Here is an 18,695-nt window from a genome sequence, read left to right as displayed (position 1 = left end):
GCATATAGAAAGCCATTGTCAATTATTCTAATAAAAATGTGTATCCTGACCTCTAGTGGTGAGAAGAGTTACACATGCGTTTACATCCAAGTATGACATAATGCTTCACAGAATAGCCAGTACTTTATGTACGTTTTTAATAAAAGCCGCTCCTTTTCATATTGCTAACATTGAAACACCGAAATAATCTTCTTCATCCGAATCTGCTACAGGATGGTCTACCTCCGATACCGACAACCAGTACAGGAACCTGGAATGACAAAGATACAATATGACTAATAAATGGACAGGTGCCGATTGTTGCCAATGTCTCATATTGTCCAAATAAAAGCTTTGTCTTCACCCCAGGGAGACGAACAGCAGCAGCAGTGAAGAGGCTAAACAGGTGGTGAGAAGAAACAGGAGGAGGTGAAGGAAGAAGTGAGGAGCAGCACCAGCAGCACCAGGCGCGGTGAGTAACTGCCCTCTTGGGAGCAGAGACAGGTCAAATATCCCCTGCAGCGCTGTGTGGCCTTCCACAGGCTGGGGGGTCACTTAAAGACACAGAGACGCAGAAAGATATGCAAAATTGGATTTCCAATTTTCAAGTTGTAGATAAAATGAACATTTTGGATCTAAGGAGCCAGGCTTTCCAATAATTTGTGAAAATGTTCCTACTGTTTATGTCTGTAGACTTTCTGAAGGTGGATAAAACATTTTCTTTAAATCTCAATTAATTATTTCCAGGTGACTATTTTAGCTCAGAACTAAAAAGTGATATTTAAGCACCAAGAAGTGATTGACAAAGCGCTTTTAGCACAAATTGTAGCAAATCCAACATGATTCTGGTTCCATGTCATATCTATTTTAGATTCTTTCTCATTTCATAAAGAGGTAGCTTTACATGCCATTCATCTGATGTAGAGTTGTTCTTCTTTTGTCTTCCATTTGAACACATTTATAATGAATAAACAGACAATTGATGATAATATTAAGTCCAACTACTGATCAGAATAACTTTATTAGAAAAGTATTTAAAACTTCAGCAAAATGCTGTGTGTCATATTCTGCACTAATATTTCTTTATTATTTTACATGATCTAAACAGGGATGAAATCTATATTAACCTAAATAACTTTTCTTTAAACAGTCACATGTCCCCCATTTAACATAAAAGCCTCAGTTTCTATTTTGTCACTTAACATCTGGCACATCCTGTTACCTGTGACGTAGAAGTAAAGCCTGACAATTGATCGAATGCCTGAGAAAATCTCACACTGGTAGGTGCCCGTATGCTGAGTGCTAGTTGATGAAATGAAGTAAACCCTGTCGGGTCCTGCAGTCACCTCCTTAAAGTGCTCCGTTTCCTGCGTTTTGAACTGTGGAGGAAGATACAGCTGTTTATCTATAGGAGATGATTCAGACTGCAGAAAGATCTTCAGTAAAGAGTTTGTAACATTTGTAGGCCGAAGTCAACAATCTGCTTCAGACATAATTCAAGTAAACTGAAAAAATGGAAACGCTTTACAGTTAAATCAGTTTTAGCTGGAGATCCGTACGGAAAACAACATGAAAGTGAAATTACTCCTATTATCAGCGGCAGCAGATTCCCACACACCTTTTAGTTTTATTAAAGATCAACTATGATGCTCAATTAAAAAAATAATAATTTTGCTAAAGTTTTTTTTGTTTCATCTGTGCTTATTTGTTATTTTTTTTCACAATTTGTATTTTGCCTTCCAATTATATTCTGGCTTCAATGAGTTTTTAAATCTCTTCTTGATTATTTTAATACTCATATGTGCATCTTGTGAACAATTTTGCAATTTCTTCTAGTTATTAAGCATGTTTTTAAAGTTATGTTTTGCATAAATTGGTCCCCTTTGATTGATTATTTTATCTATAAGTACTGCCTTATTCCAGATCTTTGCAAAAATGTGCAATTATTATTTTGAGTTAGAAACAAATATGTTGCTAAAATTAAAATATTACCTTAAACTTTACTTTCAATCTGTTTGTGGTATTGTGGTATTTTGGGCTTTGCAAAAACCTGTTCCTAGAAGTATCTACTTATAATTTTACGTAATGATCACATAGAAGATGTTGAGCTAATCCTCTGAGGGTCTGGACATACACAGATCACTGTAGTTTGAGTGTACCTGCTCTGCAATCCTCCAGACCGCCTCAATATCATTTGGCAGGTCGAATGGCACATCGCAGCGCATTTCGATCCCTCTACCCTCCATTACTTCAATTTCTTCAACTGAAATAAACATATAGCCACCCACAAGCACACAGACAGAGACACACGCACACAGATAACATTCACAGAGGGCAGCACTTGCAGTCTGAGTCTTCCTTAATGATAATACTTAAGCCTAGTCTCAGAGGAGTGCAGCAAAAGTGATGATATGCTAAACATTGGCTGAGCTGTACAGGGGTGATACGAACACCGCCGTGTGTGGGAGTCGGCTGTCACCCCGCATAAAGAAGTCATCGACTTAAAGAGAACCTCGAGGGCTCTGTGCAAAAAAGATATAATGTGTGGAAATAAAACCTTTCCACTGTCTCATTTTCAAATCCTGACTTTTTAGCTAAGAGCATTTGAAGGATCAAACACAGAGCATTTCAGGGATCAGGATTTATGAAGGGGAAAATATAGTTATTTAAGGATCTGTCAAGTCTGGATTAGCACATCTTCTTTAGCTGTGATGTAACAAAATCTGTCGGGCAGTGAATTACGTTCTCACCTGGACAGTCGAGGGGGAATAAGCAGGAGTCGTACTGGCAGGTTTCACAGTTGTACGCAGCATCTATGTTCTGAAAACCTGGAAGCATGGAACTAGCATTAAAGGAGGCAAAATTAATCGGTTATGAGCAGGTGATATCTTAAACCTGCGGGAGATAAGTCACTTGACGTCTTTATTTTGGATAAATCCAGATTCCCTGAAGCGAATGTATGAGAGAGGTCAGGAAGAAAAGTGAACTTCCACCGTCTTAAAACACTTCAAATCTGAGAAACATCAAAGAGGTTTATGCAAATCACAAAAAAGAGTTATGACCCTATAATCACTGCATTGGGTTGTTATTTACACTAAATTAATTATAATTTACAGAGGAAATGGGAGAAGGAAGCCATGTGCCACCAGTGATATTACTGCTTGATATTCTAAGAGTACAATATATCAAATAATTTTTCAGTTGAACTTAATCTTTGATGTGATGGTAAAGCAAAAATACTACTGTTGTTTAGGTAATTGCAGTTTCATTATTTTTTTCACTGTCCTATTTGTTCTTTTACTAAGGAAGATCACTGATCAGAAACAGCTTCCTATCATAGCCATTTAAATTTAAAGGTTCATCAGATAATATTCACATGAACCCCTAAAACACCTGTACCAGTGGAGTTGGTTTCAGAGGGTAGATGTCTACTTTTGGTCTTGGTCTCTCCCTGATTGGCTGTTATAGCTTCATCTTACATAACAAAAAAAAAAAAAAAAAAAAAAGATTGACAACAACTGATTAAGAAAAAACTTTTAACATTTCCAAAAATCCATTATGTGGCAGCATTTTGGATAAAATGTGAACGTGTGAGAGGGAAAAGGCCTGACACCCCTCAAATTAATATTTGAACTGTAAACACACAACTGACCTATTTCCGGATAATTCACCTGTGTGTGGGTTTTGTCATGAAGAATATCTAAACTTAATGCAGCCTGGAGAGCTGAAATATCTGGGCTTGACACGCTATTGGCTGCAGTTTGCAAAGCAGTCAATCTTGTATCTTGAGTGGAGATAAGGAGGACCAGGGACGTTCGCTTCTGCAATGGTTTCAAGACAGTTTCCACTCTGCGTATTAATTTATATTAATGCACAGAGTGTTTGAATTATTGAAACACTAAGTGTTTTTAGTACGGGGTTATTTGTTGTGATCCTCAACTTTTTAATGACAGATCGACTCAAAATAGTGTGTAATTATAAACTAGGAGGAAAATGATTGATGGTTTTCATTTTTTATTAAAAATATAAACCTGGAGAGTGTACCATCCATTTGTATCTGCCTCAATGTTTCACAGAGGAGGTGCTGAGCTCAGATTGTTAGTTTTTACATTTCATCTAAAGCATGTTTGCTCGTGGCACATTGCAGAGAGAAAATGTTTAGTCTTTTGGCTTAACATCAACTGTCTTGCTGCTCTTTCAGAGTTGAAAATTAATATTTGAACTTTAAAGAAATGTGAAGCTTTGCGTCTTTGCTGCTCCTCCAGTTAAGGCTCTTGGTTACATCACTTTGTAACGCTCTCCTGCTAGCCAAGCTGGACGACCATGTTTTGTTTACTGTTGTGCAATTCGTTTTCCATTTTCAAATGATGGAAGAAAAAGTGTGCAGTGAGACCTTCAAAGCTTGGGATATTTTTAAAACCTAAACTTCTCAATAACTTTATTGACCTTGTTCTTCTGGATGCAGTTAATGAATCCTTTTACTTTCTCTGCACGACTTTGTGCTGGCTTGTAGTTGTTGCATGACAAAATTGTATGTATTTTGAATTGCACTGTCATTTTGCATTCTATTTTAAAGATATTGTATAAACAGGTTGGCACTCACCACATGGAGGTATACACTGAGTATCTGTGGGGGAAAAAATGAAAGGTTTTCTTCATCACATGATTAGATTTTTTGCACATGCGATTTGGCTTCCACAGTGTTTTAAAGGCTGCATTGACATAACTAGATTATCACAGAGAGATCAGAGGGAGTGGTGATAATTCAACGTGTGCCTTAGTTTAGATGAAGAGATGAAGGAAAAGTGTAAGAGCCCATGTCTCACCTCTAGGCAGTTTGGAGGCAGCTGCAATGAAATTGTCTGCTGCTTTCTGCAACCTGCTTTCATACATAGAGTCTAGTAGACGGAGGAGAAGGAAGACAGGAGATATTTGTCTCAAAACATCTAGGTGAATCCAGTGCCTCAGGGCATCATTTCGGAAACGTCTAATTTCCGGACCTCGCTTAACAACTCATTCGCTGTCTACTGGAGGAGGTGTTGTAGTTACCCATAATGCGCTTTGCCTGAAAGTCTCTCGCTATGGGTAAGATCTCTGCTTCTAGGATCTCCTTCAGCTTGCCTTCTAAACCTCCAGCTGCAGAGGGGAAACACATCACCTCTTTGCTTTGCTGGAATTAAAAGACAAATAGACCGCTTGCCCCCTACCCGCTCTTCCAGCCTCCATCACTGCCTCATTCGTATCGAATATGCGTTCCAGCATCCTGAAGCATTCGTCCACGCTGTTGACGTACGTTTCTTCCACAATGAAGCCCGTACACAGCCGACCACTGACTTGCGGCTTGATAAAGCAGACATAACAGCTCAGAGAGGGGCAAATCAGCAAACTAACACTTGCGAGCCACAAAACAGCCATGCATATTTTTAGCAGGAGCTCCAAACTGAGCACAATTTTTTGTTTTTCTTCAAATCCAGCTTCCACGGTGACAACATGTGAAGAAATTATAATTCTTCAGGTTACAAGAACAACTTGAGAGCCTTAAAGACAAATTTTACATACATCTGATTGTCTATGAGCTTGAGGGGTTTGTGTTTGGGTCTGAGAGCAGACAGTATCTCCTGTATTTCCTCCATTCTATTGTCTCTATTCCTCATTTCCTGCTGCCTCAATGCACCAGTTTTACTGCAGAGCACAGAGATGGCGTGAGCCGAGGAGGGAGGTGGCGCAGATGAGGGGAGAGGGGCAGATAAAAGGGGAGTTAAACGGCTAGGTATGTGTCAGGACAAAGCAAGAAGGAAGATTGGCAAGAAAATTCAAGTAAAATTAGAATTTCATTTAATTTTCAGTAAACGAGACAGCCGTAGAAATTGACAGATGGCGAGTCGGGAGCCAGTCAGAAGGGGGAAATGAAGAACAAAAGAGGAACAAAATTAATTGATGAGGTGAAAATGTAATGTTTTTCCTGATAAAAGTTCAGACAGTTTTTTTTTTCAAGCGAAAAGAAACTGAAGTCATGAGACAAAGGGAGAGGAGGGGACGGAGGTAAGAGCGGACGCTCGAGTGACAGACAGAAATAAACGAAGAGGGAGTAGGACTACAAATCAACTCAACTGCCTCATCGCATCCTGTATCCCCCACTCGTCTCCTCATCCCTACACTCCCCCATCCTTCTTCTCCCCGATCCCTCGCTCCTGGTGCATCTCCATGGCAACCAGACAGGGTGCCTAATACATGAACTTAATATATTTCCAGTGGCAGGGTGAGCTGGGTACTAATGCATTCATCTGTCTCAGCGCAGACAGGCCAATCAATATCAGGCAAGAGTGTTCTCCAGGACCGCCAAAGTCCGATTGTTAGTCAGATGGCTGAACACGGAAAATTCCAAATAAACTGGAGTGTGTGTGTGTGTGTGTGTGTGTGTGTGTGTGTGTGTGTGTGTGTGTGTGTGTGTGTGTGTGTGTGTGTGTGTGTGTGTGTGTGCGCCTTTCTGGCCGTGCCTGTAGGCTTGTGTCTGGCATGCGGCTCGTTCTCATTATTGTGAGTTTTCTCAAAAGAAAAGAAGAACATTTCTAATTTTCTAGTTGCAATGCGTCAATGGGAACGAATGGAAAAAAACTAGATTTTTCAGAATCTCAATCAAAGCCAAAAACTGTAAGTTCCGACTCTGGTTTTACTCTGGAGGGGGAAACGTTTTCCATGTGTCTGAACTCACAAGTCGGACTCTAAAATGATAACAAAACTTCTAAAGAAGACGGCCAAACTTGCTAGAGGTTTCTAAAAGCTTCTGATGGTCGAATGAAAGCAGCATTAAAGTTTGAGCTACAATATCAAAAGGTAAATTTGATGAAGGAAAAACAACAAAGAACATAATCAGAAGAACACAACAGCTACAATAAAACATAATGGAGGCAGAACCGTGATCTGGAGTTGCTCTTCTTCAGATGGAGCTAACATTTTTGAGAAAGTGTGTAAAATTACCACGAGTTTATACCTAGAATCTTCAGATAACTTAGTAAGCTTTAGTCTTTCAGCGTTACAGACTCCAAATAGAGGTCAAAATAAACAAAAAATGTAATTTTTGGATGGACTTAGCCAAAGTTAAAAACCAAATCTGACAGAAAACGTAAAGGTTTATTAAAACAGGTATGTGGATCTGATAAAGTTGGGTGATTTTTTTTAAAAGGCAGAGTGGCAAAATGCTGTCAAGATGTAGCATACTGATAGTCTGAAAGCTAAAATTACTACAAAAAATGCTTAAAGTCTTTAGCTCATCAGCTAGCACACTTCTGCAACTAAGTTTTGTCAACTTTTTATTTTATTTCCTTCTAATGGATTTGTTTCATTTTCAGTTAAATTGTAGAGGAAATGTCCAAACATTTGGAAAATATGCAATGCAATGATTTGTCATAGTTTTATTTTTACATCAGAAAGATGTTGCATTTCAACAGAGGTGTGTACCACTCACACATCGCCAAGGCTCCAGCACTACTTAGTTTTGATGCACTTAATGAAAAGGAAAGAAAATGTGTTACCTCCTGATCGCAGAGTCGACAGAGGGAAATCTCTACATGTGGTAAATTTCAACGTTCATATTAGTTTCCCTTGACAAGATGAAATGTTGTGTAAATAACTCATAGGCACAAAGGTAACACCTTTAGTTGATGTTTTATTAAAACACAAAGAAAAAAAGAATACTTCTCCATCTTGAAGAAAAACTTAGACTTCTTCTCCAGAGTTGACATGTATGACGGGGTCACAACCCTCGGCTGTCTTCTTATTGGCCCCCGATAAGAGGCGATAGCACAAAGGCAGCCAATAGGGTTGGCCCCCTGAGAGGGCTGCAGGAGATGGTTGTCCTCTTCTTGCACCGACCGAAAAGTCTTGATTTGTACCATGACAGGCGCTAAAACAATCCGAGCAGTCATGCAGCTTTGATGTAATATTACACAAGCTGTGATGATGCTGCAATGTCTGACACTTCCTTTGGGCTGAAACAGACGACTCTTCATGGAGCGGAGGAAACGCGATTAAAGCGTCAAGTATTTTTGAAATTTTGCTAAACGTTGAAACTGAATGCAGCCCTGTTCCCGAGGACCTCACCTGTGACCTGCTTTGACCTCACAGGTTAAGGGTCTCAGGGACAGAGGGGCATACTGTAAAATGAAAACACACCGAGAGGTTGAGAACGACAGCAGCTTACATTGCGCAGAAAAGCCCGGCGGCGAAATCAAACGTGTTAATGGAAACCGCAGAGCTGCAGCGCCGAGACAAAGACATGACCTCATCTGACATTTGGATTCTGCTGCGGCACCGGCCCGGTCTCCTGCTCCGCTGCGGATCAGAAATGAGCCCAAATGGTTCAATTAAAGCACAACTGCTGCATAAACACCGACATTAACTCTGCCACGCTGATCATTTGTTTTGCATTTCAGCAACAGCAGATGTGGAGCCCATTTTTCAAAGCAGGGGACAAATAATCTCTGTAATGAATCAATTAAATCCACTGCAAAGAAATTAATTAAAGAGAAACAATTAACTTTAAAGTGTTGGTAAATGTCACGGGCATCTGGAGCATGATTTATTGAGTGAACGCAACTGTCGGTTTGGTTTTCTGAACTCAGGAAGCTGTTCAAAATGTACAAAACATTATCAAATAAAGTGCAGGTTAAGACAACAACAACAAAAAAACTACATTAATCATCATAACTACAGGACGTACATGTTTAAAAGATATAAAATGAACCAAATTTTAAACTTAAATTAACCTTTACATGTGTCGACTGTTATACGACTTTGGAAACATGATAGCTGCATTTTCAATAAATACATTTAAAGACATGGGGTCTAAATGCATGCATCCTAAGATGCTTTGAAAGACGAATCTCTAAAACAGAGAACCATCAGTTCACATAAATCTACAGATAAGTAAAATAGGCCCAGTCAAAGTCGGATATTCCCCTGTAAAAACAGACAACAAAAAACGAGTATCATAGTGACTTTTTGTGCCGTATGAAAATTATTGCGTCAGTTTTCATTGATGAAAGAAAGACAGTTCATGGCGTAGAAACATTTGAAGGTGATGCCACCCACTGGCAGACAGGCAGAAGCACATGCTGAAGACAGCATATGTTCAAACGTGGGAAAAAAAAAAGCCAGTGAAATCTGTGCTTTTTGTGACAAATCTGTCGTGCAACCAAGCTTTTTTTTTTTTTAATCATGCATTTGTTTTTGCATTTTACACAAACACACGCAAAAAGAAGTTGAACTTAGCAGCGCCATATTCAGCATCAAATCAAGCTGCTGTGCATGACAGCTATGCTTTATTAAACAGTTTTACCTCACAAGCGTGCAGGCCAAGATTTGGGAGTGCAAAGATGTGATTTCGCATGCTGCCTTTGTTAACGTTGCACGTGAGTAGCCCGGCAGCTGCATGTCGGACCACCGTGGACAGGAGACATTTGTCACAACTGCAGTGCTGATGCTTTTCGCTGCTTTTTAAAAACAGTGGCGATTCATTTCATCAAAGGAAACAGAAAGCACAAACATTAACATGCAGAAGCTCAAAGTTTCTGCAATGACTGCATGCACACCTTTTGCACTCTGAACAGTGACAGCTGCCATTTTTACAGTGTTAATTATGTTTTATTAACATACAGCGATTTGTTTTTGAGAAAGGTGCAAAGTAAGCTCAGAACAGACATGACCCCGCCGCCAGCAGCACGGACGCGCCGTAATTACTCACAAAGGCTGCATATTGTAAGCAAACCCCACATGCATCCACTTACAAGCGTGAATATAATCATGCATTGTCAATAACATGATTTATTTAATTACTGCCAGTGGCTTTATGTGCATGAGTTGTGAAATAAGTTGCAGGTGAAATGGATGAATCTGCATTAACTTGCTGGGTGGGAATGTATAAAGCAAATAAAACAGGTATTCACCTCAGAGTCAGCCTCTTCTTTTCCTTTCTCTCCCAGCCAGAGTGATTCTGCTTCTCCTCTCCGCTCCCTCCCTCTCTCTCTCTCTCTCTCCCTCCATCCCTCCCTCCCTCTCCCCTTGATGGTCTCTGCCGGGGCCAGACAGGGAGCCCAGCAGCAGGTAGGTTACAGACAATAGTATTGATTCCAGTATTCTGCTTTCTACCTACCTGACAACATCTACGCAGCGCTTCACCCTTTGTCTCTGCAGGGCTGTTGTCACCGAACGCGCCTGGCTGCAAACCGGGGGGAAAAAATTAAAAAGAGAGAGAAAGAGGGTGGGGGTGACGTGGTGGAGGGGAGCCTGCTCAGTTGTGTGCTCGTGAAAACACACATGTGCCTTCCTTTCTTTCTCCCTCTTCCTCACTCTCTCTAGTCACCATCCTTCCAACTCCTCTCACGTCTCTGCAGCCCTCCGCCCTCCCACCCCCCAGAAGCCCCAGAAAGCACACACGCCGAGCCAGACACACTCCAGTCTTTGAGCTGTGTTTGTAAAAGTGCGAGAGATGGAAAGAGAGTGCATCGAGTCCATGTGTGTGCGCTTGCATGTGTGTGACTACGAAAGAGGGGAACATTTTGTGTGTGTGGAGGAGAGGGGGAGGGAGGGGTAGTGGGGATGAGCGGAGAAGCTACAGCACAGAGTGAGAATGGAGGGGGAGGGTCAGACTCTCTAATAGGATGTGAATTGAGAGAAAATATGAAGCCCGGGAGTCTCATGAACCTGAGAGGCTGACATTACTGCCTCCTTTCCATGTGTACACCAATCACACCGTCATCAAATTGATTACGGGATTTATGGTGCAGCTCGAGCGCCGCGGCAAATTGCTGCTGGAGTGACATCAAACACATTAAATAAACCCATCACTGGAAGCTCTGCCAATTAGAAAATGTGTCTTAATCACACCGCTTGTCATCAGAGGGGAGACGAAATACAATAAATCCTGTCCAAGAAGGCCTGTGACTTTTTTTTACCAAGCCCTGCGCGCGCAGCCTCCCTTTGTGTTGCATTCACCCACAAAGAAATTGCAACACTTTTTTTTTTTTTTTTTTTTGAATATTTAATGTTTCTAATACTCGCTGCTCAATCTGAGCTCATGTCCAAAGGCGGTTTGATTCCAATATTGGCGCGGACGGAGAGCTTGCCGTTGTGTTTGTTGGATAACAGAATCATACATCCCCGAGGGGGGATTCAGAAATGAAAGTAAATCTAATTTAGAGTCACTGATTGGCTGTCTGTTGGGCGAGCTGGAGCGTAAACACTACAGCTGATGGGTAAGCATCATTAATGGCCCTAAAGTGTTCTGACCGTGTTGTATGACGGAGTGCACCGCCGATGTCTTTCACTTTCAGAGCGAATTAGGCGGAGCTGGTGAAGGCTTTGTCTCGAAACGGGAAAAGGCATGACCTCTGACTCGACGGAGCATTGGTAGCTCTCAAGCTAATGAAGGCGATTAAATATTGTACGATTTTAATTTGTTCATATGAATGCGCTTAATAATGTTACTCCTTTGTAGATATCAAAGAAATATATAGAACTATGTGCATTGCCTTGGAAGCGTGTACATTTCCTTATAGTTTTACTTGTTCTGTTGCAAACAATCTTCCATCTACTTTATTGATTTACATGCAGTGGGCTTAAGCAAAATACAACATAATTGTGAAGTGGAAGGAAAAAGATTTATCTATATGTTTCCACCTAAAAAGCTGAAATGGAGTTGAATGGTTTTGCTTTCACATCTTTATTTTAATACGTCTGAATAAAATCCAGCAAACCAGCTGTCTACAAACGTCACTGAAGAAGCAAATATAAGCCAGTCACCTGTGTGTAATTTAACATGAGCACGCACACACACACACACACACACACGCACGCACACACACACACACACCACACACACACCAGTGAACACAAGTGAACAAATAACATAATGGAGATCAAAGAACACATCAGGGCCAAGGATACAGATGTTTAAAGGAGGGTTAGCTTATAAAACCTTCAAGCTTTGAACATCTCATACATCACTGTTCAATCCATCATCTGAAACTGGAAAGAGTAGACAAAATAATGCACTATTTGGACAAAGACCTGTCAGCAGGACGGACAAGAAGAGTGTAAATCAGAGATGGTAGAGATTGTGCGGCTTTAGTTAGCGTTCATAGAAAGTTAACTTGTTTAAAGTTTGCCATAAGCCACAAACGGGACACAGCAAACATGTGGACAAAGGCTCTCTTGTCAAATGATATGAGGAAGAACGCCCTGTCCGCACTGTGAAACATGATGGAAGTAGCATCATGCTGTGGGAGCTGCTGTTCCTCAGAAAGCAAAGACGATTCTAGAAATATGGATAAATAAAACCTAGAAGAAGTTCTGCAACACATTTCAGGCCAGAATACACGAAATTTACAGCTAGAGCTTTGCCTAAATAAAATCCCAAGCATGTCAATGTGCTTGAGTGTCCCACTCAAAATCTGGACCTAAATACAGTTTGCAATATATGGGAAAACTTGTAACACTGATATCTGAAACCTGGTAGAGACATAACTCAAAAAGCTTGCAGCCAAAACTGATTCTAGAGTTTAGCAACGTTTTCACTCAAGGTGCTGAATGCAAACACGCCATATGTATAATTTTCCTTTCACTTCACAGTTATCAAAGTTTGAAGTTGTAATTTGAATAACTTTGGAAGAGATCAGGCCTATCAGCGTGATGGAATAAGAACAGCTCCTCCCTGCTTTACCTACTGAATAATTATAATTCATGCTTGCCTGTATGTTAGCACTTGCTAATTTAGCGGTATTTCCTGCTTTAATCCCGCTGCGAACAGTTGTCTTATTCACCGCTCTGATGCAATAAAACCCTTTGAAGAGCATTTTTAATCTCTGCAGTCGTACTGTAAAAGCCATTGCACTTACATTTGCATAGAAACAACAGTCTGAGTGTGTTTGCAGTATCTGCCACGGTGTGTGTTTTCTCTGCATGTGCTCCCGATGCACATATCCTCTTATTTGCTCCCTGCTTTATTGCCACAAGACAAACTCCTGTATATTTACAGCACATACAGGCGATCTGTTTTGTTTGTGGACTGGAGTGCGCAGGTGTTGCTGGTCCTCCTGGTCACAATGGAGCACCTCTCTCCAAGACGCAGGCTGTCTGGGGCGCCATTTTGCTGCAAGGCAGAGGGAGGAAGCAGCAGCCCTGTTTGGCTCAAGCAGCCATCGAACCTGAGTGACAAAAGCCGAATGTCACAGACAGGTGTGTGTGTGCGCGCCTGCGGCTGTACTCTGCAGTGCCACTGAGACACAAAGCACTGGGAATGCTCCACGGGGATGACATCACCAGTCTGGGATGGTGTCTGCCTCATCTGTCTCAGGACCGGGACGCTCCAGTTCGCTGTTGCGTTCCCGAGAGGCTTTTGCACGGCGCTTATTATTGCCGTGCTGCTGCTTATCTCACAACTGTTCCCGTTGACTGGAATGGCAGGAATCTCGAGAGTGCGAGGTTCTGCATGTGCAGGCGCTTCAAGGAACTTCGTTGGCGGCTTCTATTAGGAAGCCGCTGGCGTTTTATTTGGGAGAGTGATTGCATGAAATCTGCTCGCACATATGCACAGTGTGCACAATCTGTAGAACAAAACAAGCCGAGCGGATCTGGCAGCGGGTAGAAAACAATAAGATGGAGTTTTCCAGCCCAACACCTTGCACTCGCCTGATGTTCAGCTGTCTGTTCTGGCAGGAGAGCAGCCCTGTATGCTGGTTATAAAGAACGCTACAACTAGCCATGCAGACTCAGCACATTTTAGATATATGCCCTCGTTTTCTTTTTTTTTTTTTTTTTTTACCCTTCCAGGCAGGGAGGAGAGTCGGCTGTAACGCACTGCAGATGGCTGCTGTTTCGAAGCACCAGTCTGAGATGCTGAGGGGGAGGCGGCGGAGTAATAAAAAGATAATAGAGCAACGGTGTGGATGTGATAACATTACAGTAGCAGTAACTTGTGTTTAATGCAAGACAAACAGAACTTCTCTGATAGTCGTGGAGTACAGTAGCACACTGATAACAGGAAGTCCTGCAGCGCACAGACAGATGGTTTACGACCTTTAATTTTCAGCTATGTTTGCTCGCTATGAGTCATAAAATTTATGGTTGAGTGTTGAGTGTGTTATCTGCTCTCGCAATCTTTTATATCCCTAATTACTACCTGCAGTAGATAGCTGCCTTTGGTTTTCCTCTTTGATAAGGGAGAGATATCTTTTAAAGTTCATGACGACAAGTCGTAGGGGGTAAAGACAAAATCAGATTTCTCTGTGTTAAAGCAACTTTTATAAAAAAACAAAAAAAAAAGTCAAAATCAGAAATTGACTGATGACCAACTTGAGCAGATTTTATCTCGAAGGATCTGGACCTGTGACTGGCCAGTTAAAAACTCAAAAAATCTGTATTTGTGTGACAATATTTTGGTGTAGAGGTTGTTAATGTGGAAAGATAACTTAATATTGTTTCCAGGAGTATTGAGGAGTCTGAATATAAAGTCAAAAGAAAATGGAAACACTTAAAGAAGCTTGAAGCCAGTCACATCCCGTGTTTAAAATGTATGACATTAAACAAAACTAAACTTTTCCTGTTTTGGGGCAGATAGGATTACCAAACTTATCACGGAATAATGAGAGAATAGTTTTGGAGAATTATTATTTTCCTTTTCTTAAAATGAAGAAATGTACAGACATTGCCCTTTTGAACCATATTGATGGGTGAAACATTTTGGGTATCCTTCCAGAAGCTTTCAATAGGCCGATCCGTCCTGACTCAGTGACTAGTGTGACTCACTCAGGTTAGTCGGCTGACTTCCTTTCCAGATGCCTCTTCACCATTTCTCATAAATTTTTATGTTGGACTGAGATCAGGACTCTTTTGATGGCCACTTTGAAACATTCTCTTTCCTCTTAAGCTGAATGTTTAACATCATGGTCCAGCTGGACGATCCATTGTGCCCAAGCTTTAACTTTGTGACTTCTGCCTTTCAGTATTTTCACAAAATGTTCTTTCCTCATAATGCAATTTAGAGAAGAGCACTAATCCCTGTCCTATGATCTGGGATTGCTGCAGTTGGTCAGGTCTAGCTTCATCAACATTTTGTACCCAAAGAATAAAGTACCAGGTTATTTCATCAGTTTTTTTTGTTTGTTTTTTTTATAGTGCAGGTATATTTCAAGATGACAATGACAAGATTCATAGGGTTCAAATTATGAATATGTGGTTCTGGGAGCATGAGACGTCATTTTTACACATGTATCGACCGATGTATGAACTACTCAGAATTTGTTCGCTATGAACTTTAAAAGAGAGAAACATTAACACTTAATTAAATTACTTGGAGAAACTCACATAGTTACAGAAACATTCACGATTATTATTGCCTATTTAATGCAATAAGCTATATGTAGGATGTAGTTCTGGAAGTGACTGGACTTTTTAAAATTAAAATTATTAGCAGGATTAATATTCACATAAGCATTGCAATGCCAGATTTGGTTAAATCAGAAATAGGCAGAATAGTGAAGCTGTGAGAATCAGAAGAGTTGAAAGTGAATGAGTTTAAGTATAAGTAACAGAAGAAACTGGGATAACATATAACTACTATACCTACAAACTTTTACTCGTTTCTAAAGGTCTGCTGTGAGGGAAAAGAGAGAGAGAGAGAACTGTCAGTGGTGCTTGGTATTTCTGCTGCAGTGGAAGCCACTGATTACTGCACACCAACAGCAAATATGTCCAGCTGCCACACATACTGTAGCTGCCCACATAATCTCACACAAGCTCACAGGGAGGAGACTTCATAAGGACTCTGCGTTATTAAACCTGGAGAGGATAAAAGCTGTAAGAGCCCAGAAAGCCCTGATGTGAAGCATCAGGAAAGTGATGATGTGGGAGAGTAACAAAACATACTTACCTCTCTGCTGGGGGTACGCCGGCCGTCGTAACAAGTGACTCCGCAGGGAAAGCTAGAAGGTTGTACAGTTATCTCCGTGCTGTTTATTATGCGAAACCATACAACCAACTACCTCACACTGCAGAGCCCAGATTGTAGAGCTGCTCTCCAGACAAGATCTTCAACAGCAGGACGTAGGTGTCTGTGAACACACTCTGCACCTGTCTGCCTCCCGTCCTCCAGACAACCAATTACCTCATGTCCTTCCATGCTTTTCCTTCACTGCTGCCACATTGTTGACATCCTCCTAGCAATTTAATCTAGTGCATTTTGAAGCTGAACAATCCTAACGTAAAGGTATTATTACCATTTTTCTAAAAAAACAAAAGGAAAACTTCACTAAAATAAAAAAGAAGATTCACAGACAAAGCCAAAGAATTGGTTGCAGGGTGTTTCAGGGTTGAATTTTAAGAAATAATAATAATAATAATAATAAATGATTCATTTTAATAAATAAAAAGAAAATAACAAAAGAGGTAATAAAAGGGGAAATGCTTTCCTATTATTATTTATTACTGTTATTCCTTTTTAAAGGAAAACATTTTCTTTAAAAATAAAAATCGCTTAAATTACATAAAAATAGAAGTAATAAAATTAATAATCCAGTAAAACTAACAATAATAGAAAAAGTTTTCTTCTGTAATAATAATTTGATTGTCAGATATGACAACATAAACAAGTACAAATAGTCTTTAAGAGTGTTGCATTTTCCCTGCAAACCTTCCTGTGTGAAACAAAAAGGACAACTTACATAATCAAAATTACACAAGGACACAAGCCTGAAAGGTTTTTTTTTTTATGTCCACAAAACAGCTGGTGAGAGTACTACAAAGACTTTCCAACCTTGAGTCATTCCTTTCATTTCTTGGGATTTGGTGCCCTCTACTGGTGACTAAGCAAACTTCAGCTTGCCTTCGTATTTAACGTCTTCCGGTTTGAGAGCCATTAGGCTCAGCAACAGAGCAAAACCAGAGGCAACACTGCTTCATGGCCTTAGCGCAGGTGTCTACAAAACATCTTCACTCAGAAAGGTGCTAATTAAGCTCACATCAATCTTCCCAGATAAAACCTACCAGCCATTTTGAGTTCTGTTAAATAACTACAGCTCAGATTCCACTAAATAGCTGACAGATTTTCATGAGAGTTAAAAACCATCTGCCATCTGTCATCGCCATCAGCTCTGCTGTCAGTTGTGACATCTTAATCTGGGTGACTTCTGCTTCATGGTCGATGCAGAGTTCCCCTCCGTGTCAAAAATGATGATGAATTTCAAAACCCCCAAACCTTTTTGGCTTTCTCTCTCTCTCTCCTTCTCTCTTTCTTCTCTCAGAATGTGTAATTGTGGGGCTTTCACTACAGGACGGCTAGCAGAGTGGTACATTCCAACAGCTACAAGCCAGGAGTGTTAAGTTACTCTGAGCACTGATTCAGACATATCTGGGGCAAGATGATATGCTGTCTACATGCCAGCGAGAGAATTTCAGTATTGGGAGCAGAAGTGCAAAAACAGATTCTATTGAACTTGTGAATATTCAAGCACATTACATCGGATCCATTTGAAACGATCACTTAGCACTTAAGGAATCCGTGTTCAAGTTACTATAGAGAGGAGAGAGAGAAGATTAAAAAAAAGCTCCACAGTCAATCTAAAATCACATTGTCGCAATACTTTTACGTAGAATGTGAGGACAGCAGCACATCAGCTGGCTGTCCTGTATTTTTGTGCTATTTTATGTGACGTACAGTTAATAGAGATTGGCGACTGCAAGAAAGTACAGCTGCACAATGAGTGGCTCTGCCGTTTTATAAGGAATTTGGACTGCATTTTACCATCTCTGGTCCAAAAACCTAACCTAACATAGATTACAAAACCCTAAACACAATTTGAGATTTATGAATAATCTAATTTATTTCTGAATAAAACAAAAGAGTATTTCAATGCTGTTCAGATATTTGAACCAGCTTGAGATACACATCTAACCTGGACTGAAATATTCCACATTGCAAAAAAAAAATTACTTGATGTGTTTAACATTTTGTGAAAATGAGACACTTTACTGCAAACAAAGTCTCATTCTTCACGATATTTTATAGGTGCAGGAGCCACCGGGGCCACTGTTTCCAGCTTCATATCTTCCATCATCGTTCCTCAGTTTTTTTGGGAACATAAAAGACTATCCATGTCTGCAACTTCCTTTCAACTTGCACCCCCCTTCTCCCTACTTTTCCTCCTCCCTCTGCTCATTCACTCAGCCCTTCCCGCCTCTTACCCTTTCAACCACGCTCCTGCAGCAATCCCCCCCACCGCCTTCTTTTCGGCAGATGGACGGTTGGTCGGTCAGTCGGGGAGCCAATCTTCTTTTTTAATACCTGCAAGCTTCTCTACTGAACTCCCCATCTCTGCAATGTTTTCACAGTGAATTCACCCAGAAATGCAGTGTAATTGTGCCAATGTCAGCTATCCCTCCGTGTTTCTCTAGCTGCGCCTTGAAGCAGGCCTGCCTGGGCCGTGAAAAATCTACCGTAGGATTGATATGAAAAATATTCAAAGGGCGCTTCCTAAACGGGGCGGTGTCACTCCGAGTTCAAAATTCCTCACATGCTCCATCACTATCCTCACAACTTTACAGCATCGCAGACTCCCGTGTCACTTTTGAAAGAATGCTCAGTGGGGTTGGCCAGCAAACACAACAGAGAACTATTCTTCTATCTGTGATTTCGTGGCATAGAGACTGTAAACTGAACACAGTGT

General features: G+C 40.7%; 1 protein-coding gene across 1 annotated transcript; it reads right to left on the bottom strand.

The window, feature by feature from the left end:
- Positions 1-108: 108 nt before the first annotated feature.
- Positions 109-6,414, bottom strand: spaca6 (sperm acrosome associated 6). The gene is made up of 9 exons (XM_008432370.2): positions 5,187-6,414; positions 5,029-5,115; positions 4,806-4,877; positions 4,583-4,606; positions 2,730-2,807; positions 2,139-2,242; positions 1,202-1,358; positions 344-533; positions 109-250 (listed from the first exon to the last, which is right to left on the bottom strand). The coding sequence occupies exons 1-9, from the start codon at positions 5,392-5,394 to the stop codon at positions 157-159; spliced, it is 1,014 nt and encodes a 337-aa protein (XP_008430592.1). The 5' UTR covers positions 5,395-6,414; the 3' UTR covers positions 109-156.
- Between the last annotated feature and the right edge of the window lie 12,281 nt (positions 6,415-18,695).

Source organism: Poecilia reticulata, linkage group LG16, assembly GCF_000633615.1.
Source record: "Poecilia reticulata strain Guanapo linkage group LG16, Guppy_female_1.0+MT, whole genome shotgun sequence".
Classification (NCBI taxonomy): domain Eukaryota; kingdom Metazoa; phylum Chordata; class Actinopteri; order Cyprinodontiformes; family Poeciliidae; genus Poecilia; species Poecilia reticulata.
This window is presented reverse-complemented; position numbering and strand designations above follow the sequence as displayed.